The following is a 26,622-nucleotide window of genomic DNA, read 5'->3' on the forward strand; positions in this document are numbered from 1 at the left end:
CAACATTATCATTACTTTCCATTGTATTTATGGCTACAGAGGTACATGAATCAAGGTTAAAACATTATTTGGAGCTCATTTGTCTTCTGTCTAAGTACAAGCTCTCAAAGGGACATAAACATAAGTCTCCTTACAAGAATTATTTTTAAAAATCTTACGTAATCCATATGTTGAGACCACTAGTGTACTCAGAATGAAAATGATTGCCAATGTCATCCATGCCTGCATTCTTACAGGTCTGCTTTCATTTACTGCGCCCATTATAAAGGTGCTCAGGCCTGTAAGAAATAATGCATTAAAAGTTTAATTTGACAGGATTCAGTAGTAGTATTTAGGGGAGGTGACCGACAGCTGAGGTCATTTGCGCCATAGGGGATGGACAGGAAAGGATGAAGGGTGGAGAGAAACCCAGCATCGGCATTAGCCTGCTCTTAACGAAAGGCACCAAGGGGTCTGCAGCTTAACGTCCCATCCGACGGCCAGTGTACTCACTCAAAGTGCCCTCCACAAAGCACCTTAAGTAGGGATCGGGAGACTGCTGAAAAATATTCAACACTGTCAGGATTTGAACCCGGGCCCTCTGGGTGGGAAGCCAGTACAATAGCCACCGCACCATCTTGATGCCTGACAGGATTCAGTCCCAGTATTAATTAATGAGTGCACATTATTCATTATAGATACAATTTTCTGTGACAAGTGCCACAAGAGGTGTAGAATGACTGGAAACCCATATATATGCAATATTTGGTAATTCAAAATACCAAAAATAGGTTTACTTTTTGAACTTTTAAAACGTGTAATAACTATATCAGTAAAAATGGAAATAATTCATAGAGGAGCTGCTTTTTGATGAAAAATATTAGATTGTCTCATTTAGGCATACAGAGAATGTCATGTTATTGAGGATAGCTTAAGTAATTGTAAGATAGATAAGGTATTCAAGGAAATGAAATTCAACAAGGCGGTGGTAATGGGTACTTTTAAAATCTCTGTGAAGGAAGAGTTTTTATGGCTTAATATATAGTCTCAATGAGGGAGAAATTTGGCTATAAAGCTTCAACAAGTCAGGAATAGTTCCCATCTCAGTAGAGATAAAATCAGCAGTATGCAAAGACTATCTGTAGCCTGTCTAGATAATGTAATTGCCAATTGTGGTCCTGAACTGTATAATATAACTGTTATTGACTATCCTATATCTGGCCATCAAGGAATAAACTTCACTTTTAAGAGTCAAATAACTTCAAAGATATTCTAAAAATAGAGGTAAAACCTTAATCATTAGGCCTATAGCAATAGAAGGTTGAGAGTTTCAAACTGCTTCTATCTTGTATCAATTGGCATGGTATTTGCACTGACTCTGTAGAGCAAACTTTTTTAAAAGTTGTTTGGGTAATTTCCTAGACATTTTTGAACATTACTTTCCTGAAATAATACTAAACTCTATGCCCACTAAAACTAAAAATAATCTCAGTTATCCTGAGGAGTTATTAGCTCTTGGAAATGATTTACTTAATTACTACCACTCTTACAAAACCAGTAGAGGCCTGCATGACAAAGAGGCTTATTTGAAATGACGTCTAGTGCCGTCTTGCAATGTCATTTGAATTATGGTGCTGAGTTATGGGGTCATTCCCCACATGCTGAATAAATTTTGTTACTACAAAAGAGAGCTATCCGCTCTCTTGCTAACATACCACCAGGATTCCTTTCTACCTTTTTTTATTAGGTATAGAATCATGACTGTGTATAGTTTATGTATCTTTAAGGCTCTGATTCATGTGAAAGTTAATCTAGAAACTTACCAAAAGATCTCACATCCATAACTACACCAAAAGAGGTAAAGTGAATCTAAATACTACTTATTGTAGATTGTCTTCAACTTAAAACATATTTCATAATATGAAAATACAGGATGTATCTACCTAATCTGTTGAAATTGGACTGTATCCAGAGTTTCAAGAATAGGTTATAAACCTGGTTACTTGCTCGCCCACTTTACTCATTTGATGAATTCTTTAGTGACAATCGTCATCACATTTAAGAACTTATTTTTATATATTTAGTCTCCAACTTATTTAAACTTTAAGCTAAAATTTAAGACTTATATTTTATATATTTATATCGACCACAATATGGTTTTACCATTTTTCAAAATGAGTAAAGTATTATTATCATTTTAGGACAATAAGTTTGATTTTGTAAGCATCTAAGGTGATCCTTGTGATCATTAACAAAAAGATGGAGAAGAAGGCATGTAATTGTTTGGTTTGGTTTCACAATGTAAAGAGGTGTGTGTGCTGCCATGGCAGTAATGTGGTCACTGAAAAAAGGAAATATAGTGTGTACAGCCAGGACATAATCGTTTCCTTCCTGAATTTGTGAAGGCATCCAACAGAAAATTGGGTATAATAAATGAGTGTATTGCAGAAGATAAGAGTAGACTGATAAGATAGGCAAGTCATTCAAATTCTGTTAATGTTTCAATGACGGAAACCTTGAGTAAGGGTTTAAAGAATAGATTAGTGACATTTTTTAACTTTACAGGATAGTATAGATTTGCAGGCTCTGTAAAATTGGTCTTTGAAGTTAGATGGCAAGAATTGATTGGGGTCTTTTAAGTCGTGGATGTGAAGGAGGATAAAAAAAATGTGAAATGGATTAAAAAGAAAAATGAAGGGACAATTGCTAGGCATGTTAGAAAAGAGGAGGGAAGATGGATGGAAAAAATTGATAAATGAAAATTGGGTGCTTTGCACAACATGACAAGAGGGAAAAATGTTCGGTAACAAAGTTATTGCTGTAATAATAATAATGAAAAGGATAGACATATTGTATGAATTGAAGGAAAGCAGAAAGGAGTATCTGTGGTGGAAGGATTGATTTATTCGAATGCAAGGTGTTTGAGTGGAGCTGAGGTTAGTGATTGTGCTTTGTATTTTTACTACCTTTACCAGTGGACAGCTCCTAGCAAAAATTCACAATAAAAGCCAGCAGTTTGACATAGCCTATGTTATCGTCATCCAAAAATGTAATTGAAGTATCCGATATTTTGTTATCAAGCTGTATTATTGACTGAGAAAAAGCTCTTTAATGGATCGGAGTTCCATCACACAAATTCGATTGCTAAAAGTTCAAATCGTGGTGTGATCAATTTGACCACAGCAATGTCATGTGCCATATAACCAGCTCCCAAGGGGATGTGTAAAATATTTAGACACTTCCCACTCAAGGAAGAAATCACTTCACTGAAAGTGCACATTACTGTGATTTTTTGTATTAAGGGAAAATTTTTCGAAATTTTCTGAAAACTGATTGAAATCGTTTTTATCTAATTTCCATTACTCTTACAATATTTTGGAAATGACTATTCTAAATATTAGAGTTTATACTACCTTTTATAGAGCTTGTTCTCCACGCACTCTTCGTTTGTGAACTGCAATTAGGGAGGGCACTTTTAACGGCTCCGTATCACCTTAGTTGACTAATCTCTTTGCTTCTGGTCGTGTTGTCCTTCCCGGAGTACACGCGCGTGAAAATCTTGATACAGAATTGGTAAAAAAAACCTCAGTCGGATGCCATTGCAGATCCGTGATAGAAATCGTTTCTCCAAGCGCCTTATCTCCCTCTTTTCTCTTCCCTTTTGCCTTATCTCGTTGTGGGCTATCGGGTTCGTTGATTAATCGGATTACTGCCACTAAGTTATCTGATAGACAAGATTGATGGCTCCGACAAATGAAGTACTTGCGTTCGGATTAGGATTATGCATGAAGTGTTTCAGTAAGGCCTATTATTCAACTTTTAGCAGAAAATACTCTTAAGCGTGAAAGTCGACCTCCAGTCTCGCTGTTTAAGGAATGGGTTCTTCCCAATTCCTACGAGCTTGCCTCGTCCCAAGCACCCGATGTGAGATGACCTGACCAAATCCAAACAATGCCCGTTGAGCGAACGCGTCTCCGCCGGGCTCGGACCTGTCTTAAATTCGTATCTCTCGCGTCCTTGGCAGTTTAACACGATAAAACATGCGGTAGATTTGATTGACGTTGGGCCGATTGGATATCCTACCGTGAATGTGTATGTACAAACCAAAGCCAACATTTTAGAAATATTTTATTAATTTTATAGAACATACTTGTAGTATGGCATGAGTAAAAAATGTATTCATCATTATGCTCACAAATTATTCTGCCTGTTAGATTAAGGAAGGTCCCTAACCGGGAGAGGACTGGCCCGATGGTATATCGGAAATTTCCCGGTTGGCCGTCGGACGGATGAACGATACACCTAAACCCCCACACTAATTATTTGGCATATGGACTTGATGGAATTATGTTTTTGGTAGCCAGTGAGCCCCCGTTCCTATTAATTATTATATTCTTTGTATCGCGAGAACCTCATCTTGTAATGTCCACATTGTTTTCTATTGTAGTTATCTGCGCTTTCTACTTACCTTTGTACTGTCGTAGTAGTAGTAGTTTTGAGGGGAGGCGACCGACAGCTGAGGTCATTTGCGCCATAGGGGATGGACAGGAAAGGATGAAGGGTGGAGAGAAACCCGGCGTCGGCATTAGCCTACTCTTTACGAAAGGCGCCAAGGGGTCCGCGGCTTAACGTCCCATCCGACGGACGGCGTACTCACCCAAAGTGCCCTCCACAAAGCACCTCAAGTAGGGATCGAGATACCTCTGAAAAATATTCAACACCGCCGGGATTTGAACCCGCGCCCTCAGGGTGGGAAGCCAGTACGTGAGCCCCCGCACCATCTCGATCCCCTTTGTACTGTCTCAGAAATATATTCTCTTCCTCCCGCTAACTTGGCATCCCTCTATTACGGCCTTCAACATTGTGCTTCCTCGATATTTCCTTCGCCCTCTTTATTTACTTTTTCAGATTTCCCAAGTAACTCATCTCCCTACGTATTTCAAATTTCGTCTGTAGTCTTCCTTTCTATCTAGCTTATGTTATTTTCACTAATCTTTTCTTAACCTACGAACTTAGTGCTCCTATAATTGTTTCTTGTAAGAAGTAAGTGGAAGTGCATCTTTTGGCCAACTCAATTATTTTTTAATGTTCCCACTGCTTTGACTATTTTCCTTTAAAATAAAATTCCTGCCAGAATTAATGAACTGCTCCACTTGCTCTCCTTCATTCCCTCCTGATTTTTTTTCAAACTTGCCTTTGCTACTTTTCGAGAACGTCATTACTTTTGCTTTCTTGTAGTTATTCTTCACCCCGTAACTCTTGCAGTAGTAGTTTCGAGGGGAGAGGACCGACAGCTGAGGTCATAGGGGATGGACAGGAAAGGATGAAGGGTGGAGAGAAACCCGGCGTCGGCATTAGCCTACTCTTTACGAAAGGCGCCAAGGGGTCCGCAGCTTAACGTCCCATCCGATGGGCGGTGTACTCACTCAAAGTGCCTTCCACAAAGTACCTCAAGTAGGGATCAAGAAACAGATGAAAAAATTCAACACCGTCGGGATTTGAACCCGTGCCCTCTGGGTGGGAAGCCAATCCGATGGCCACCTCACCATCTCGATCCCCCCATACCTCTTGCATTCCCTGTAAAACAATCAACAATAACTGCAATCCCTTGGCTGTCTGATTATTGCTTGATCATCTCCAAGCCTATCTCAATAATCTTCCCGTACGCTTTTATTCCAAGTCCAAGCCTTTCTCATACCACCCTTAAAATATCCTCAGCATATATGTAAGTAAGTTAAAAATGTACCGACGTAAGTTAAAAATGTACCTGTCTCCCCCCTCTGGCTATCACTGTCATCCTTATTTTCCCTTAGTTATCGTTGCTTGCTTTGTCCGATTCATATGCGGGTTTCAGATAATTCATCGTATCTCTCGGGTCTATTTCTATAATCCAAGATAATTTGATCAACTTTAATTACACTACTCGGTGGAAGCCCTTCTCAAAACCCAGGAAGCATACTAAGGCATTCTGATACTAATGTTTTTTTTTACTGCAATGGCGTCACAAGTTCCCCTCCACTAAAACTAAATTATTCTTCGCGTAGCCATTTTTTTGCGCACGAGAAGTATACTTTACGAGTAGGCTTTGATGCGATCGATCGCAAAACGGTTTACTTATTTCTACTACTGACTACTTGACGGCATGTGCAGCTGGATCAACCGTGGTCGAGTCTGCTTTTATCTCTACCAACAGAATCACCTCCTCTTTGCTCACTATCCTTCTGAATAGGGGACAGTTCCCTATTCAATACTATTTATCACGGTAGACTGAAAGTAATCGCTAGGGTGTGGTCGGGGATGATTACACGTCAGGCATGCAACATCAAAAATTAAGTTTTTCCTAATTTGAAGTCGCAATATACGCGTAAATATTTAAATTATTCAATTAATGTAGATCTTGACCACTACGGCCATTCCACATTAATTGCCTCCCAACCTGCCCCACCCCCAGTAATTGCCTCTCTCCACCTCATCTCACACAAACCTGGCATGTTTATCCTTACTTCCTTCATTTCTCTCTCTTGATATTTTCTAGCTCTCCTACCCCGGGTTTCGTCATAACATTCTATGTTCCAATTCTAATAGTTATGGCTCTCTTCTGACAATGAGTCGTCTTTTCCTATGCTTTCAGCTCGGTTCTGCAAGATTTCGGGTGAAGACCGCGGAGACACTGCTGTCCCTTCAGCTGCCGGGCATGACTCCCTCCTATGGGTTCGAAGTCACGTAGTTTTTAGGATTCATCATGTCTTTGTTACCGTCCGTAGTGTCGCGGAAAATACAATTGAGGTGGGTTTCTTCATTCGTCCTCATTGTTTTTAATGTGATACCATCGCTTGAATGACCGCCCCGCCAGGCTTAAAAAAGCCTTTGCAGCCACCTCACTGAAGAACAAACTGCGTGGACTACCTTAAGTCTGGCTCCGAATCTTCACCATATCTGACATGGGTTATCCTCCCAGGAGCAATTATCATTGCCCCTGCTAATATAGATCCAAAGGCCAACCGAGCGCGCCACCATATCTAATTCGTGGTCCTTGGGAGAGAGTATTCATCATGACGTTGCGAATTAATTTGGGTAAAACGTAAGTTTAAGGCTGTTTAAGAAATGGTTTATCTTTATGCGTACGAGTATGTCAACCAATCGACGACTCATGAATATATTCAATTTGTGCAGTATTTACCTCGTAGAGGGAAAATAGAGACTATTGGGCATATCAGAAGTACGACGCTTAGGCAGCAAGTCTCCTATTCGAGCCTCGTACTGGAGAGTTGTTTTCCCATTACGATTCTAGGCAGGATTCGGCTTGTGAGTCTCACTTGATTTACGGATCCCATTCGAAGATTCGCAGGCGAAATTGGAGGTGCAAGGAACGAGGGTGACGAAACGGAACCCAGTTAAACGCATTTCGCACGTCCAGTAGGTGTTTTTCATCGATCAACGGAACGTGCCGCATCCACGCTTAGCGTTGAAAATTTTTGGAGAGGGGCAGTCGTATTTGATTGAAATTGTAGCATCAAACCACAACAAGTTTTATTTTCACGTTTCTTACATTCAATCTAATTGAATTTCATGGAAATAACGTTGCCCATCTGGTAGACTGCTGACCGGAGAGCCTTGGGCTGAAATTGTGTTATACCGCAAGACACTCAACAACCCTCAAGCTGTGGTTTTCTAGATGATATTAGGGCATCCTAGGAAACCGCAGTTGGGGCAAGAAAAGAGTCTGCAACCCCCACTCAACATGTCTCCCCCAACATATGCATTCACTATTTACTGGTAGTCATGTAGCCGCTTTGATTGGAAGCTTTACCAAGGAGTACATTCTGTGGCTTTGACGACTTCATGTAAATGTATTTTGCCTACGGATAAATAAAGCTACTGCTTCTACTTTCGTCTCTGTAAATTTAAAAATTGGCTGTCATAGAATTTAAGACACTATTTTAAAGGATTGGGGATTAACTTAAGCCGTTTCTGTACCATAGTGGCTATATTAGTATGTATAGGTAGTATGTATTCTGTATAAAGTGTGTGGAATTACAAAGTCAATAATTTTATTCCATTTCAATATATTATACAAATTCCATAAACTTACACCTGAAACAACAAGTTTTACATATGTAGTAGTTGTATTTAATGCATTCGGGTACTACTTTTTCAAACTCATGCACATATTTACCTATCATGCACTCTTGCATCATGCATTCTTGAATGTTTAGCATATTTATGGAGTGATGTTTTGTGGATAAATTCTAAGATGTCTTGCACTCATAGTTCAACCACATACCCATATCCCTGTTCAAAATCCTTTGGGAAGCTGTTTCCGTTACTATGTATCAATACAGGGTCATATATAATTGTTTATTCCGGAGGGTTGTAGCTCTCCTTTAAGCTTACAATTATCTTATTGCATACACTTAATTATTATTAAGTATTTGTTATAATCTATTTATTATATAATTCAGATGGAATGTAAAGTCAACTGTAGCCCATACCACCAATCTTGTTCTTGAAGTAATCCTTGGCTTTGCTCTGTACTTATTTTTAACTTTAATTTTCAACTGTTGAAGTGCATGCCATACTTATACCTTTTATGTGTACTTTATAGACATATACTTCTACGCTGTTCATTGAACAATATAACCTCACCATGCATACTCTGCCCCCTGAACATGTATGCAATATGCAACTCTTCAAATAATTTGGATTTAAAAAATCCTACTCATACTTGGTTCCGTGGATGCCGCATTAAGAGGTTCCACCATATTTTGAAATGCCATAGCAGCTAAGTTATGTTTTCCGAGAATCGGGATCCCTCTCAATCAATTTGGAATAAATGCGACTTTAACATGTTAATGACGTTTCAGTGAAAAATCTGTAGTATGTTCCAGATTCATTAATGACTTTTTACTAATGGCGTCGTTTTTTCCCTCCACATCAAGCACAGGACAAATGAGCCTTGACAAAAACAATATGATATTACTGAGGAATCAAATCATGGAGTAAGTAATGGAGGGAGGGATGTCAGACAAAAATGATTTTTATGCATTGCTTATTTATTTACGTGCTTATTTTCAACATGTATATTTTTTTGTATTAGGGTTAATACCACTTTGACCTTACTCCCGCAATCTATGCCCCCATAGAAATGTTATGCAGCAATTATGGCAAACTAGTATTTAGGAAGTTTTTTTTTTACAGAAGCAGAGCCTCTCAGGAAGAAGAAAAATGTGGACTATTGTATGAAGAATTAGGTAGTAACGAAAAGGCAGCAGCAAAGAAGTGTGCTGTCTTTGATAAAACACCATGATACAATTATATATATGGTGATATACTATGCCCTACATAAAACTGTTTATGGCATTTTATTAATGGACCTTAAATGGGTCATCAGGTGACTTCTTCATTGAAAGGAAATGTTGCTAATGTTTGAAATTGGTTGACCCCCCATGTGAAGGTTCTTGGTAGAGGATGTCTATTCAAAACAAATGAACTTGGGACTTAAGGGTGAGAAATAATGAGGTTTTATGTTTTACCTAATACTCCTTCTCCCATTGGAGATGTTGGTCATCGAAAAAATGGGGAGTGATATTGTCGATGTCAATCCCTTTAGTGAGCCTACGCCATAAGATTAACTCCTTGCCAAGTGTTCTATGCATTTTATCAATGGTGCAAAGAGATATCTCAGTTGTGGGATTTCCAATTGGAGAAGAGGCAAAAAGGATGGCTGACGGGAGAGGGATGAAGTCTTACAAAAGGTACAATTCTGAGGTCCTAACCATGAGCACCATTGGGAGATAGAGGGAGGAGATAAAACACAATCAAAACTTCTTCATTAATCTTCATCATCCATTTCCTCAATCCACTCTTATTTCCCAAGAGTGTAATTTTACCCCAGCCTCAGATTTAATTATGGTATTTCATCTCAGAAAAATTTGAGAAAAATCAGGATATCTATATGGAAGTCATTCAAAATAAATATGCAATTTTGGGCAGCTATCTGCAAAAGTAGTAGTTTTGATTGAAATGTTAGTACATTTGATCTGAATAAATGAAAAATATGGATTCTGTGATGCTTCTAATTAAGACGCTCGTGAATTCAGAATCCTCACCAAGTCAGATCTGGCTGGCTAGCAAAAGAAGAGAGGAAACATTTCTACCATATGGTTCATGATATGTACCCCTGAGGTTTGCTATTATATTCACAGATGAAATTTACATGACCATTTTGCCTCATTAAAATAAATGGAATTCTAATGATTTCCCCGTCTACTCAGGGCCAGCCTTAGGAAGAGTGAGGCAGATGCCATGAGTACCACAACATGGAGTGTGCCATGATAGATGTGAATAAATACATGCTTTTCCAGGAAAGGTATTTAATTATGCGGGCATTGTGTGTGACTTGACTCCAACTGTAGAACAGTTCAAATGGTTATTTCAAGAAGGTTGACTCACATAAATTTTACAGGAGAGAAGATATTATTTATTTAATCATTATGTACATTTTATCAAAATTAATATGCCATTTTTTCTTCCATTTGTTTAAAAATGCCACCATAGTTAAAACAAATTTAAAATGTCATTTGTACATTTTCACCTGTTTTTAACTTACTGTCTTATCCTGTGCCAGAAAAAAGTCACTAATTTACGCAGGAAAAAAACTTCATATGAATGCTACAATTTTCATATTTTGAAATAAAAAATACAAGTATTTATTAATGGATATACAAAGAAAACAGCCCACTAGGAGCTTAATTATTGTTTTTGCTCAGGTTTCTTGCAAATATACTATAAACAATATCCATCACCAATTACAGCTTGTTCTTTATTTCCTTATTAGCCAATAGTTGTAACACTGGGTTCTCTTCGTTTCTTGACCCTTCTGTCTTCACTGACTTTTCTTGTTCAAGCCTTTGAAGATGTAAATCCTATGCTTTTTAAAGAGTCAACCCTGTTAATTAATTTAACTTGATAAGTTGAGGAACCTTCTTATGATTTATTTTCATTTAATCTCTATCCCAAACTAAATTTACATACCAATATCAATAAAATATATACAATGTGGAGCAAACCTCTTGCCATATGTCACACAGAATCTATTGTGTAATACAAAGTTAGGTATACTTTGGGAGACCAAATAAATCATACCTTGTTAACTTAATTAATTACTTGTGGAAATATCATAGATTGGCCACATATTAAATATATAGAATCTGCATCACTCATGCCTACCTATCCTCATCAGCCATGTTACTATGAAGTTGAATTTGTTGACAACTCAATGTGGTAGCATCTGACTATACAATGAATGCAGAATTTCAAAAGCTAATATTTTTGTTTGTGATATTAAAAAGTTTTTCTGGCTGGTATTTTTGTTGAACCTTTTGATTGCTACATAAAATATGAATATGAATTAATGAATCAATTCAATTCTCAACATAAAAACTGCACCATACTAGCTAAACAAATATGAATTTTGATTTTTTTTGCCCGTTCCCTGTAGGCATCTATGGGTAATCAGGAATTTTTGTGTTCTTATGTTGTGTGATAGATTTTGTTGATATTTTTTTCAGAACCTAATGCGTGGTAGGTATGTTAAGTCAAGTAAATAATAGGTGGTCATTTAAGTGACATCACACCAAGCTTCAAATGAGACAAACTACAAATACCAGTCAAATTATTAACGATGAAATTCTTTGCGCTCAAAACTACATTCATTAATAAAAATGGAATGGTTGAAATATTTGAGTGAGTTTCAAAATCACAGAGGAATGTGAATTGATTAAATTATTTCCGTGCACCAATATTTTCTTCACACCATGTGATTTTCACCCAAGTTTTATTGTCTGTTTGTCAGCAGTAAAATTAATATTATTTATGTCTAATTAAAATGTTCTTCATAAAGATACATACTATCAAATCACCATGGTAGATAATATTATAATTGTTAATAATAATTAAAATCACATATCCTTATCTTAATTAACACTTAAATAATACCAAATTTAAGTCAAAGTATTGCTCAATAAGTAGGCTTTTTCACTTTTTAACTTATCATAGTTTGTAGGTACCTCTCATATTCATTTTGAACTAGTTCATTATATTTACCTCAGTTATTCTGTTATACTCCTATGCTTTTTGCAAAATAGGAATGCCCTTTTGGCTTTCATGATTATGCAAGTTTAAATCACCATATAGGAACTTCATTTTTTTTCATCAAGTTTTATAAAGGTAGTTTGAGTTCCCATCAGTCTTTTCATTTTCTTGTTTACTTTTTGTCCCATGGTAGTTCCTCATTCATTTAACGAATGAAACATTCATAAAATCAACCTTTTAACATTTTTAAATGTTATAGCACAACTTCTTAGTCTTCATCTTCTTTATTGCTATGAAATATAGCTCTTATTTCATCGATGGGCTTCAGTAGGAAGATAATTTTGTCATCATCTCTTCGCTAAATACAGTTCCCCGGCAAACCAAAGAAAAATATTGATCAGTTTCATATTAATTTTAAAATATTCACTTAATATTTCTGTATATTTTTACTAGATGACCAACCTGAAAAAGTGTCTCCCCTTCAAAATGAAGGAACTGGTGCTTTCGCCCTCTCAATAGGATGCCAACAACTTTGTTGGATATGTTTGTATATATCTGAAATAGAATTCATATATTCAAGTATAGTAATAAAGCTCTTGCCTTTGGAATTACATTTGAGGGCTTAGAAAAACTGAGTGAGTCTTGGACAACATGATGTTGATGGCACATATATCCTGAAAACTTTTTTTAGCGATGTATTAAGGACAATCTAAAAGTCCTCTTTTAAATTTATCTTAAGATATCAATAACATTTAAATATCTTCAGAAAAACAAGTTCATTAAGGACAATTAAAAGTACTCTTTTAAATTGATCTTAAGATATCAATAGCATTTAAATATCTTCAGAAAAACAAGTTATTTTTCATTATTGATAACAAATATACATTTTTGTCTTTGATTAAAAAAGGACAAGTATTGCTGGCACACCATTAACATAGTCATAAGATAAATATTAAATTTGAATATCTGACTATAACTAATTTTACAAGTGTGTATGATCCATCATACTTGGTTGTCTTAAGACCAGGTAAGATTCGTTGAACATTTTGTTATTTTTTCATTTCTGCCAGTGTTACATTGGTCTAGGTAGTTTCTGAGAGGTACATGCTTATGAAAATAAACATTATTGGAAATGGTAGGTAGAATAGCAATTACATACCTTGAAAAGTTCTCCAAATGTTATCCCATCTAGTTCTCCATCAGAATATTCGGCATTCTCGTGGATGATTTCACATAACTCTAGCATTTCCTTAGTAACATGGGAATGTGCTTTGAGTCCTCTGAATTCTGTTTTGGATCCAGAAGGAGGTCTGAAAAAAATTCAAAATTCTCGATCAATATTATGAACAGGACACTTTCATCAAATGTTTTCATATCTCTATTGGGGAGCATTATCATACTACATACACATAATTAGAATCAACGAAGTCCACCATGCTACTATGTATCTGATTTTTATCGATAAAATAGTTATCATAGTTTTTCAATAAAACAATCAATCGTAGCCGTATTTAGTGTTAAATAATATAGACTTTATTATCTGATGTGCTAGTATTTAAATTTCCCATGTTAATTCATCATCCCGTACTATTAACTCTATTTTACTTCACTATCTCATGATGTAGCTTATGTGAAATTGAACAATGCTCAGGTTCTTTAAGCAATTTATTGTTATACCTTTTATATAATTTTTAATTATGTATTGTTCTTTTTCTAGTTCACTTCCTGGATTGTTTTACCAAGCTTTATCAGTGGATTTATTTAGGGCAAATTTACAAGAGTGCATGAAACTTTAGCCTCCACTGCCATGAGCCAGATATATATAATTTCTTATATTTTTTAGCCCCTGACCCAAGACATAAGGTGCCAGGTGCCCCTGACAATTTGTCATCCAAGTGGGGAAGAGAGATGAAAATGCCCACTGAACTAAATTTATGGCATGCAAATATTGCATTTTGCTGCCGTAGGTGGCCCTAGTTTGCCCAAGAATTCATCTCAATCTGCTTGTGATCTTAAGAATATCAATGATTTTTGCTATGTTTTAAGAGAGTTATTTTTGTATAATTTACTATAATTATTATATTGCAATTTGCATGTTTCCAAAGGGTCCTGGAAATGATATTACACATTTATCTATTTGAATGATACAAGAAAATAGCTTTAATAGATGCTGAGCAGGGATTTGAGGCATTAAAATTACTTCTCCTTATATAGAAAGCTGCACATGTAGAGGAGCCAGCCCCCCAAAACAATGATGTATGATTTGACATGCCATGGGTTTGGTATTCGGCAAACTCAACCTTGACCTATCAAATCCACCCTTGGGTTGATAACTTAGTGATAGAAAAATTCATTACACATGAATATATCTATCCTGTAACATTTAACAATATTTTATGGCACCTTTGACACATGATATCTATTATTGACCCATCTTTTACTAATACAAACTTTCTATTCACCTTCCATACTCGGGGTCACCTTTCTTGGGAGCAAAACCTGTTTGCCCAGCTCCTTTGCGATCTTTTTGCAGCCATTGTGCTGAGAAGGGATTCTTTTCTTGAGATTGTTTATGAGTTTCAGCCTTGGTCTGAAACATCTTCACTTTGTCCGAAAGGCCATGGCAATATCGCTTATCCAATGGATCCTTCTGCAAATTCCAGATTGATGAAATCAATTCTAACACCAAATGCATAGTACTTTTAAGAATGCTGTGTTTACAAAGCTGCATGTCGCAAACAACAGACAGCCTGAATCATTTATAATAAAATATTCATAATTCACCCTGTAAGGCACAATCTTCCCTTGCTGTTTATGTCATCCCAAATGTCCTTTTGCAGAACCAGGAGTGTTATTCTAAAAGTCTCATCAAAATTTCATTATTGTCAAAGTTTAACAATTTCAATTTTATACTGAATAGTGCTCTTGCCCCTCCCTCCCCAAATATAGGACAGTGGGAGTGAAAATGTTGGGCCATGCACTCATTGTACTCATGTCAATCATAGAGAAATAAATTATATTATTCTAGAAAAACAAAATTTTCATAAATGCCTGTGAATAGTACATACATGACAACAGATGTACTAATAACTTTGCAACAGGAAGTTTTTTAGCAGAAATTTGTTTTGAAATAAGTGAAAAATCTATTTGAAACTTATTTTAATCTTATCTTTGGATAGTATGAAAATTTTTTTTTCTCACAGAAAGAATGTTTTTCAAAAGCATATTTCAAACTGCCACTTGCTGTCACTTTTATGAACTGTTCACATAATATTTATGGATGTTATGTGAATTTCAGGAGAAAAGAATCCCATTTTGAATACCTTTGTTATTGTCCACTCATAAAACTAATTCTTAATCATAAATGTTTTTCTTTGGGGCTGTCATTTTATTTTAACTTCACCAAAAATTTGAAAATTTAAGATGCCTGTAGTCCTCAACCACTTAAGTGTCCAAAAGTTACATTCTTTGGTCACTACTACGGAATCATTTGGGCAAAATGAGTATTCCTAGTGGAATAGATGGATGAACATATTGTAATAATACTTAACCATCAAAAGATGAACCAGTGATTCAGGAAGCAGATTAATTACATTTGAATAAGCATATTTTAGTGATATATAGAATTATGGCAGGAATCAATTGACGTGGTGTATATTTTATGATGAATTACGTTTTGAATAAATCCATCCGGGATAAATAACCGATAACTCTTCATTAATTATTAAGCAAGAGCATGTTTTGGTTGATGATTTTACCCAATATTTCATCTTGAAGTGCATGGAATGTCGGTGGGTCAAAGAACATCTGCATCTTCTTTGGTGCATAAAAATTTCGCTAGGCACCATCCCAATTAAACTTGGAATAAGATATTTTTGAAGGACAAAAAGAGCTTTGCTAAGATCTCCTCACATCAACAAGGTCATGTAAGTTACGCGAGGGGAGAGAGCGCCTGTCAGTAAAAAAATCATCAGGTTAAATATGATCGCTTGTTTATTATGCGAGTGCGCTCCTTTTTTCTGTTGGCATCCATCTCTATGTAAACAAAAGACCACCACAATGTGCGCATAAAGATAAAAAGGTTTGTCTACAGTGAGCCGAACTATAAGGTGCTTTTTCGTCGAGTGTCATTTAAAATCTGTTGTGATCAATGCATCGTGCACAGTGATACAATTATACTTACGAATCACATTCCGACGCCGTATGAGAGCTAGAAGCGGAAATAAAAGCAAGACGTCCAACATCCCGAATGCACCATGAAAGCTGCGCTAAAAAAAACAAACTACTGACAAATGCTAGCCAAGATAATTTTCTATTTCCTCGTATTCATAGGTAAACAATGAGATGACACAATAGAAGAGGATGGTGACACTTAACGCCAGGAACAATGTGGGGTCTTTAGTCGGATTGCAGCAATGGAGTCGATATTAAGTTGGTAGGTAATGCCAAAAAACATTAACTTTAGGTACCTACTTGCCGAACATTTTATTTAAGAGCGTAAGACCCTTTTTCATTAAAGATAGCAGATTTTCGAGAGGCATGCAAGTGTCTAAACATGAGAGTAATTTTCCGTAATTACCCGAAAAATTACTGCTAGCTGTCATTGAAGTCGTCTTCCTACTATCAAGTCATATTTCGTCGTGATTACTTAGTTCGAATTTTCTATTGCGCACTGGTGTAACTTTAACGAGTTTTTCTTTTCCGTTAGGCACCAGAATGAGTGATGCATATTGAATGAATGGGTAAATAATTCATTTATCCAAGGCGCATAAGTTATCCTCCTCCTCTTCAATAAGCTTTTCACACTTTGGCTGCATACTTCTCTTTAGAAATTCCTTTCCCGCAAAATATGGCAATCTGTCGTGATAAAGTACACTGAGAAACTATTTTTAGTGAGAGGAATCATTAGGTAGCCGAGGAGTCATCTGGTGCAGCACTCCTTTCGCAGTCCCGTTGATATAACAGAGTTGTAGAAACATAATAACTATAAATAGTTGTAAGAAAAAGAGCTCTTATTTCGTTCCTTCTTGCCGCAATTCACAATTTAAAATTTAAAAGTAATAGAATGAAACCTTGAACGAGTCCAACAATAAAAGAGGAGATGTTGAATTGCCCTCCGAAATATATTGCTGGTAGCTAAGGCTCTCACCAAACTCTACTCGTTTATTTGCCTTCAACAATACAATAATTACTTTGCTCAATACGTAGTATGCTGATCCTTCTGCCAGATAAAAAACACTTTGATGGTACAGGGAAGTTGGGGGTGTTTAAGAAGATACGTTCAGCAAGTACCCAGCATGTTGCGACTACTGGCAAGAGAACTTGACCTGGTAAATCACTGGAGCGAACAACATGAGCGCCTGAAGGTAAATGCCCACGCACTGGCTTTATTTGCTCTATTCGGACGGGGAAGTCACAGCAAGCCTGATTATTTGTGTTACTTGGAATTTTTATGGATCATGGTTGCCGCTAATTTATATATAATTATGATAACCATTGAATAGTTAGTCAAAAGAATTTTGAAGCACATTTATTACTCACCAGCAGATCAGCAACTGCGTCTTTCTCCATCTCAAATCCGGATTCAACTGAAGAAGCGTTCTGGGTAAACTGCCAGTCGTTCTATTTTCTCCGTGCGAGCTAAAATTAGGCGGGAAATCTTCACCGTAAAACGTGAGGCGTGTCGCATAAAGATCCCCGCTGCAGATTACAAGCATAATTGGTGTTCCCGTGCTAATGAAAACGGCTCCCGTCCAAAAAGTTTTTACGGTTCGGTAACCAGATCATCAATCAGAGTGCGTTCAATGAAAGTTGTTTCAGCTCCGAATGCCGAGTGCAATGACCCCCAATCCCTTTGTTCCATTTCTCATGCCATACATACATATACAGATTGATTCGTCTCGTGAGCAAACTTAAGCAACCTAAAATCCGTGGAAGAAGTTAATAAATGAATTACACATCGAACTTATTTAATTACTTCTCACTTGCGTCTTTCCCGTTCATATGGTCACTCGTGGGATGTTTTCTATCGTGCACTCGTTTTACGATAATACAATGTCTCTACAACTAATTAATAATAGTTAACCTAATTAAAACCTCTATGTGACACTGTTTGAATCTATGCCTGTTATGGCATTGGTTTCTGTTGCCAATATTGCATGCAACAGGCTAATATTTTTGTCGTAATTTGAGGTTGCCTAGCAGTTCTGTTGTCGAAAGATGGACGAATAGAGATAAATATTGTACTGATTGTAAGCTTCAATTAAAGCATTTATAATAGCTCTCTTCCTACGCCAGCGTTGCTGTATTGTTATCGGATTGTTATCGTATTGGAAGAAACCGCTTCTCAGTGAGAGCCGAAAGTCTGCGATAGGGATTTTCTTATTCTTTTTTACAGAATGTTCTGGATTTTTAGGCTATGACACATACCTTCCACAAATGAGTACATGGGCGATGCTTTATAATATCAGCTTCTTTGTATTATAAACTGATTGTATAGGAAATCGACAGATCAGCAGATCAGAAATTGGACAGAATAAAATTTGAGAGCTATCGTTTATTGGAGTCGGATGCCAGTTTAAAATGACTAAGATTTTGTTTTCAGAGGGTACTATTTCGCTTTAATCGCTAACTAAATCCGTTGATCAAAGTTAATTTACTTGAATAGATTTATTCGCATCAAATATTTAAATATTACAATTAACATTAGATATTCAAATGCTATTGCGCTATCATCTTTAAGAATAATGCGTCGTCAGTTTGAAGTATAATAGGAGCTAGAAAAACAAAGATTCGAAGAGAAATCATTAATCTTACCTTCCCTAGAGGTTTACCAAGATATCCGTAATCATGATGACACAGCAGCTTTAGCAGCTTGCTTAAGTGCTATACAACGCTGGTGCGAAACTTGGCAATTAGAATTAAACTTAAAAAAGTTTCCAGTGACGAATTTTTGGAAAAAGAATGATTCCTTCCCGAACGCCTACTGCATCGGGATCATTGAAATGGAATGTATAGACTCGATTAAATACTTAGGCAATATCATCACTCATGATTTCTCCCGGGTGAAACACATGCGGGAAATATGAGCTAAGAATGTAAGCTAACAAAAAATTAGGACTTATCAGAGTAGTACTGGGTAAGTGATGAAAATATCAAAAAGAAATGTTATCTGTCGCTGGTTAGGCCTCATTGATAAGCTGCAAGTATATGGAATCCGCACGAATTTGGATCGATTGCCGAATTGGATCGCGTGCAGCGTAGAGGAGCTAGGTTTGTAGAAAAGTATACTATGTTAAACTTCGTGGCATATCCAAAATATTAGAGGAGCTAGGCTGGCAATCACTGACGGAGTTAAGATTAAATTGCAGATTAAAATTCTTGCATTAATTGGAAGGAGATCTCTTTAGCAGTGGTTTTGGAAATGTATTATTACCCCCACCGTAGGCGAAATCATTTCAATAATATTAAAGAGATTAAGTTTAGAAGAGATAGATTTAAGATGCAATTTCTATCCCATGAACGATAAGGGATCAGAATAACGTTGTCCGACCGATCTAGGGGGAAACTTATTTTCAGTCAAAAGTAGTCTGGTGTGTTGGGGTTTCGTAGTACCCCTGGCCACCAACCCTAGCGGTGGTTTGCGGTTACTACGTAATGTAATACCAAAGATTCCTACACAGTATTACTCGAGGGAATATACCTGTAATACCTCGCGTATTATGAACATCAGCGTCTTAAATAATTTTTTAGCAGAATAAAAGTGGTTCAAAATATCTTCGATATTTTTACCCGTTGCCAATAATAAGGGAGATTAACTTTCTAGATAAACGCCCAAGCAAGCCATTTTTATCAGTAACTATAGGAATTGGGGTTTCTACTCTAAAATCTATGACTGGAGCGTAATTGAGTCAAAGGTAAAGCCATCTCCTCTCCATTACATTACATCCCAGTTACCACGCAGCTAAGATAAATCTTCGCGTCGAGCTCCTTCAGGTAATATTTGTTAACGTTCATTTCAATTGATTTCTATTGAGGTTAATTTTTTACACGAGCGATAAGGATTCAGAATAATCACGGTATGGTCATATTCGGGTCACAATTAGTCTGGCGTGCATTCACCCCCTGCCGCACACACCCTAGCGGTGGCTTTATTTATTAATTTTTATTTATTTATGTACCCTGAAAGCCTCCGTTAGAGCACTAACTTATCTAATATCTAGTATTTATTTTCCGGGGATGTCAAAGTTTTCCTGCCGATGTTATTGGAATGTTTAAATGCTTGATTTAATAAAACAACCCATACTGTATCTGGAGAATGCATGAACATATCGAGAATTTAAGGGAGGGGACAACCCTCTCTAAACATCCCGGGTCAGCATTCATTGACTGGTTAAAAAAAAACCTTTGTATTTGCGTCGACCTTCTGAGCGAACCAAAATGGTTACATTTTTTACCAAACGCCCTTATACCTCCCTCCATGTGTACGTATTTTTTACGACTATGATTCCACAAAATGTGAGATGAGTCGATGAAAGTGGTCGAATTTTCCAAAAAGTGACCGCACTAACTCCTCACTAGCTCGATGCACGTTTTGCATATATCATCCGCTTTCGTTCGTATTTAATATATTGACGTGTATTTTCGCATCGAACGAAATGTACGAGGGTCATCCGGAAAGTAGTACCCGTTCGTGCCGCATGAAGTGCTGACGACGCGAGTAGCCGCTGGACGAGATCAGATAGCTTCAGTGGCTTGTCTGCCTTCTCTGAGCCAAGTTGCGTGACGCTAGCATTGCCTGTGTTGTTTCTGTGATTGTTTACAATGTTTAAAAAAATTGAGAACGCCGCCAGTTGTGAAGTGAGGGCAGTGATTAAATTCCTCAATGCAAGAAACGTTCGCCCATGTGATATTCATCGCCAATTAAAGGAGGTGTATGGAGACAATGTAATGGACGAGTCGTCTGTTCGGCGGTGGTGTCGCAACTTCAACATGGGGAGGGGGAACACACACGACGATGAGCGTTCGGGGAGACCGTCTGTCATTACAGACCAACTGGTGAGCTCAGTTGACGAATTCGTGAGGAACGATCGGCGCGTCACAATTGATGACATCTGTGAGCATTTTCCCAATGTTTCTCGAACAATTGTTCATGAAATTGTTAAACACCATCTGCATTATGCAAAAATTTGTGCAAGATGGGTCCCTCGCGTATCTCAATGAGCTGGCGGCGAAGGACTATGCAGCAGGAATACAGAAACTTGTCACACGTTATGACAGATGCCTTAATTTGCTTGGAGATTATGTTGAGAAGTAGTTTAAAGTATCCTCTTTCAAATAAAATTTTTTATGTTTGTTAATATTTACTTTTGTGTCTTTATTTCACGAACGGGTACTACTTTCCGGATGACCCTCGTATTTTGAAGGGAAATAATGCTGATTGGCATCTACCCCAGGGTGTATCCGTAGGGAATTATTTTCATTGACCACGGCATACAGCCTAGCATACTAACTAACTAGAATCGGATGTAAAACCCCAGAGGATTTTAAGACGCCTTGAGTTTATGAATGTATGTAAGGCTTGCAAAAATTTTGTTAATGCGGGCTTGTGTGGAACGGTTTTGGTATAATGAAAACGGTCACATCGTCGCGTCTGCCCAGCAGCATAGAGGAACGTGCTCAAATGATAACATTATATTCTTATTGCATCTGTGCCCGAAAAGAACCACTAAATATAACTCACCTTTCACTCGAAACGCATTGCTCAAAAGTTAGAAGATCGTGGACCGAGCACACAGACAACGAGGCATAGGAAGTGCTTTCCCAAGTTTTTCTATGGCGACAGCAGGGATCAAAATTATATGCGCGAAGTCTCAACAGCAATACGAGGCGAGAAAATGGTAAATGATACATTAACTTTGTCTTCCTACAACAGCGAAGAAATGATACATAGTACTGTTTGTCTTAAGAATTATGCCGATGAAGGAGTGCCGTGGACGAATATTACTTATCTAAATAAAAAAATGAAAGAGACATGGCACTTTTTAAGGTAAAATGTCTGGTCTCTTTTGATTTTTATTTATGAAGATGATATCAGTTCACGACACTCCGTTCTGTTTCGCGGCGCCTAGTTAGAAAGCACTCGAACTGACTTTGATAATCTAATGAACATCTTGTTTGGCCATAGACAGATTGAAAACTGCCATAAAAAGCCCATCGCACATCTGATATCTTTTGCACGAAAGTCTTTTCGATTTTCACACAGTTTTCACGTAAATAAACGTTTTTGTGCGGCATTTTAAAAAAATTAAGATTCTTTTAAAGGTCACGTTACTCTTATTCCCGATAATTTTCGATCAAAATGAGGTTGACAGAGGTTGATACATGATGGCTCGCGGACTGGAATTGAAATCACCTAGGGTGTCTATTCAACCTGAAGATTTTTGGACCATATTCCCTTGAATTAAGATAACGACGCTGCTTATTTAGCCTCGGCAAAGAACTTAAAAGGGCATTGGTCAACCCGCAATTCATAACGAGAGATTCTTGTTTTGGACGGAAATTTTGTCAACCGCTGCTATGACGCACTCGCTTTTCATTGATTCGAGTATCATCCCCTAGGGCGAGAGAACATTAAACCCAGTTTGTGCTTCAAAAGGACGGAAGAGTTTTTCACTAAGTTAAGAGTATGTGTGATGTTTTTGGAATATTTTTTTTGTAATTGGGCAAGAAAGCTTTCCTATATTAAATGGTAAAAATTATAAGCTTTGCAATCTCTTTTGCTAGGCCAAGACCTAAATTGACCCTGGTCGTACCGTTCTTTTCCCGTATTTAGGGTGCGCTTTCTAGCTGTGTACATTTTTGACCCTGAGTGCACCTCTATAAAATCATCGATTATTTTTATTTAAGAGTCTTAATTATCAATATTTTTCTTCCGACGATGATTTTCTAAAGTCACATGCTTAACATTTCGATGTATCTATTATGCTTAACTTGAAGTCAACTAGGAGAAATTCTTTTATTTTAAGTTTTCCATAGTGTATTTCTATGTAAAAAATATCAATTGATATCTCTTCCTCCAATCCATGTATCTCTATCAAAGTGACGATTGCAGTGGAAGAGGGTGAGGGTGTATAAATCGTCGACGTGAGGCCGTTTGGGGGGTTACTCTTCACCTTATCTATTGAATTAATTGAAATGTTCCCTCAGGCCAACATTTGAATTTGGATCTAAAAACTTATTTCACTATTGAAAATTACAGTGCAATCACGATATTTTTCAATTCACACAAATTCAACTGCTTCTTTGGATCAATTTTCAAAAATTGAAACATCGTTTCCCTCTGAATTTTCCGTTTTTTGTTCATGGCCTACTTTAATCCTCACATTTTAGGACTCGAAGTGTGCGGCACTGACCACGGTCTCACAAATGGACCCCATTGGGGTCGCCGAAGATGCGTCTCGCGGCGTACAAAAAGTCAGTCCGATGGTGACGGAAGGAGAGCGGCCGGACCAGTTATGCAGTTCTTCCGACGGCGTGCGAGTGAGAGATAGCCGGATCATCAGCGAGGCAGTGCCGGCGGTAGAGAGACTGTCTCATATCCGCTCGGAAGAGGTTATCGAGAAGTGTTGCTATGACGAAATAGGGGGTTCGTTCCCCCCCACCGTCGGTAATAACGTCAACTCGAATTATCCGAAAATCGCACTCTCAGAAGTGGATCCGCCTGGAGGGAATGCGGGTCCAAATACGGGCGCGACGGAAATGATCGAGATATGTGGTAGTGATCTCAGGGACCTAGTGATTCTCCGTGGTGCACAAGAGCCTTCCTGCCGGGCGACGCAATCAAACTCGCCGGAAGATCGTAAGGGCCTCGATCACACGGAAAGAAACCCGCAATGTGGTGTTGAATCGGCTACACCAGCCGTAAATAATCTGTGCAGCAATCATGAAGAATTCGTGGGGAAGAATTCTGAGGCTAAAGGCACGGTCAAGCAGATAAACCTCAGGGCTTCTAATAAACGAAAGGTAAGCCCCAAGATGAATATGATTGATGACTTGATATTGTGTTTATTACAAGAAATAATTTACTAGTGCATTGCACACTGCCAATTGATTCTCAATCGCTAGACATACGTATAATTTTGTGATTAGTGTCCAGCTTCCACTGGAGAATATCGCAGTCTAAGGCGCACCTTTTAGATAGCGTTAAAAACTGCTAACGTTTGGTTGGAAATAACAACCCAATAAAATAAAATAAATCTGGCGATTTATGGGACATTGCCGTTCATTTGCTCAAATATTTTGCATTGCATTCATGATAGGTCGTCAACACTTCAACGAAAAATTAAGTGAATACATTTCACTGAGATATCTACAATGGGAACTTATATTTGACTTCCTTGTAATGACAAAAATGTTTGCTGTCAATTTGCATTACTTCATCGCCGAAAACGGATAATAATTTGGGAATGGATGAGCTTTATCATCATTCTACCTTGTTCCCCCAAGTCAGCCTCTTCAGCTCCTTTCATAATAGCCGTATACGTATTCTAGAGAGGGGTTTCTAAAACTTTTTTCCACGGCGGGAGGAAGCCAATACCATTACTCCTTTAGAATTTTCCTAGTCACAGCAGCGGTCAGCCGAGTTTTTCTTGTATCTCTATTAACTTTCTCTTGTAGTTAATCTTATAAGATTAGAGAGCCGACCGTCGATTCGCTTAATGACAGAAAGCTCACGCGGGAAACTTCGAAGAATGAAAGTTTCCCGTCTTACGATGGGTCTCAGATATTTTTGAATTACGCTTTCCTTAGCATTAAAAATATTTCTAATCGTCTTCCTTAATTTATTTGGGGTAAAATTAGATAACTACGAGAAATGAATAACATATCTTCAATCCATAATTTGACAGTAGAGAGCAAAGCACCACTGGTTCCATTCTCCCCACCAGGTGTAACGTAGGCGAGTGTAGAGGCTAAGTTCTTTTCCTATTTTAGCATTTTTGCCATAAGTTTTGATAATCATAAAGTCACAGAACTTGTATTTAGCTGAAGGAAAATGTGAGGCACACCAGAGCCCCTCTGGTCGCCCAACCAGACTTGAACCAGTGCCCTTCTTGTCACTGAATCTATTCTTCTAGGCTTCTACTCACCTAAGGAAAGAGTAATGAAGAATAATGTGGTTTTGGAAAATGCTTCATTTTCAAGAAAGGCATTCAAAGTAGTTTTATAGGTTGTTAAGAGTACAGGACGAGGTAGGTTTTTGATGGCTTGATTACCAAATAACTAATACTCTTCTTAGCTCCGCCTAGCATGACACTGAATAAATTCTCAAAAACCTTCATTGCAATAAACTATTCGTCAGCTCTAGAATTGCCTCCCTTTATCCCTTCCTACATACACACTTTTTTCTGCCTCTACGTCGTTTATCAATCATTCTTCCCTTTACCACATTTTTCAGAATATTATTGTCACTCAATTTGCCTTGATTTCATGCAGTCTTCTTTCAATTTCTCTCACATTCTTTCGTAACGTATCTTCCCTAGAACCTCCTATTTTAATTTTATTTCCGTCCATACTCTTTTCCTAATTTTCTCTGCACCCACACCTCAAACACTTTTTACATACGCTTAAACTCTTGCTTCAACTATCAAGTTTCCGAAACATTTAATGCTACGCTCCATATTAAAGTTGTCACGAGTCTTCTCTTAACATCTTCACTTGTATTCGCCGTCATCAACTCCCTCCCATTCGTAAAAGCTTCTTGACCTAACGTAATCCTTCTTTCAATGGTCTGTCTATTTTTTTACCAACTTTGCCCAAAACTCTTCGTAAATAGGGGAATTGCTAAATCGATGCAAAATTAAAAATAAAAATGGCGAAAGTTAATTTTTCTGGATTTGGGAAATCACTCCGCCAGTAGCAATTAATCGTACTATCTTTAAGGAAGTGAAACTTCATAATATGAAAAATCCGAATGTTTTTATATTGTATCCCTTAGGTTTCCTTTCCATAAATTTTAGCCGTCCACACCAACTGAATTCCTCTTCTCCCCTTGGACTGGTGGCGCAGTTTGGGTACCAATGTCTATTTGCTCATAACCATCGTGTCTTATCGTACTTTTTCCCATTCCAGGCTCGTCGCAAGAGGACGAAGCACCGTCCACCTCAGCTGCCTGGGATGACGACTAGGGGGAACCTTCAGTCCCAATTCTTCTGCCTCTCGGACTTCCCCGCCGACATCGGCCCCATGAAGCGGTGGCCCTCTTCCGTACGCCTCGAGAGACCAGAGTACCCCTCTTGCATGGAAGGCGTGGAAGAAGAGGTGAGGGCAATGGCGGAAGAGACAGAGTGTGCCACAGTGATTGACGATTCGCCCTCGGCCTCGGAAAAGTACTCCAGCAGTGAAGACGTCGCGGTCTCGGATCCCTTACTCAGATTGGAGTCCTGCATCGTTCCCGGCACGCTTGAATCCGTGTTAGTTTTCTGTCGAACGTCTCCGCTCCTGCCGAGTTCTCTAAGACCTCAGCCGAACCATCTCCGCGACCTCCTGCAC

The 26,622-nt window shown here is 37.8% G+C and overlaps 2 protein-coding genes across 6 annotated transcripts in view; one reads left to right on the top strand and one right to left on the bottom strand.

The window, feature by feature from the left end:
- The window catches only part of LOC139696228 (EEF1A lysine methyltransferase 2), a 33,952-nt gene extending 23,984 nt beyond the window's left edge, over nucleotides 1-9,968 (top strand). For 2 of the 3 annotated variants that reach the window (XR_011702601.1, XM_071594901.1), the window contains 2 exons: nucleotides 8,919-8,978; nucleotides 9,178-9,968. Coding sequence is in view for 2 of the 3 variants with exons in the window: in XM_071594901.1 (XP_071451002.1) it covers nucleotides 8,919-8,932 (14 nt within the window). In the remaining variant the exon portion in view is untranslated. The remainder of the gene's footprint in view (nucleotides 1-8,918; nucleotides 8,979-9,177) is intronic. The other variant, XM_071594900.1, reaches the window with a different exon arrangement.
- Nucleotides 9,969-10,473: 505 nt separating this feature from the next.
- LOC139696229 (actin-binding Rho-activating protein-like) lies at nucleotides 10,474-17,691 on the bottom strand. 3 transcript variants are annotated; one of them, XR_011702602.1, is made up of 6 exons: nucleotides 17,614-17,691; nucleotides 14,535-14,722; nucleotides 13,232-13,382; nucleotides 12,535-12,627; nucleotides 12,085-12,430; nucleotides 10,474-10,927 (listed from the first exon to the last, which is right to left on the bottom strand). XR_011702602.1 is itself a non-coding variant. In XM_071594902.1 (5 exons), the coding sequence occupies exons 1-5, from the start codon at nucleotides 17,641-17,643 to the stop codon at nucleotides 12,341-12,343; spliced, it is 552 nt and encodes a 183-aa protein (XP_071451003.1). In that variant the 5' UTR covers nucleotides 17,644-17,691; the 3' UTR covers nucleotides 11,709-12,340. The 3 variants fall into 3 exon arrangements, 2 of the variants coding, with proteins under 2 accessions (XP_071451003.1, XP_071451004.1); XM_071594902.1 differs by lacking the exon at nucleotides 10,474-10,927 and having other exon boundaries at nucleotides 11,709-12,430; XM_071594903.1 differs by lacking the exons at nucleotides 10,474-10,927; nucleotides 17,614-17,691 and adding an exon at nucleotides 16,256-16,287 and having other exon boundaries at nucleotides 11,709-12,430.
- Nucleotides 17,692-26,622: the final 8,931 nt, after the last annotated feature.

Source organism: Hetaerina americana, unplaced genomic scaffold (assembly GCF_022747635.1).
Source record: "Hetaerina americana unplaced genomic scaffold, ioHetAmer1.1.p SCAF_7, whole genome shotgun sequence".
NCBI lineage: Eukaryota > Metazoa > Arthropoda > Insecta > Odonata > Calopterygidae > Hetaerina > Hetaerina americana.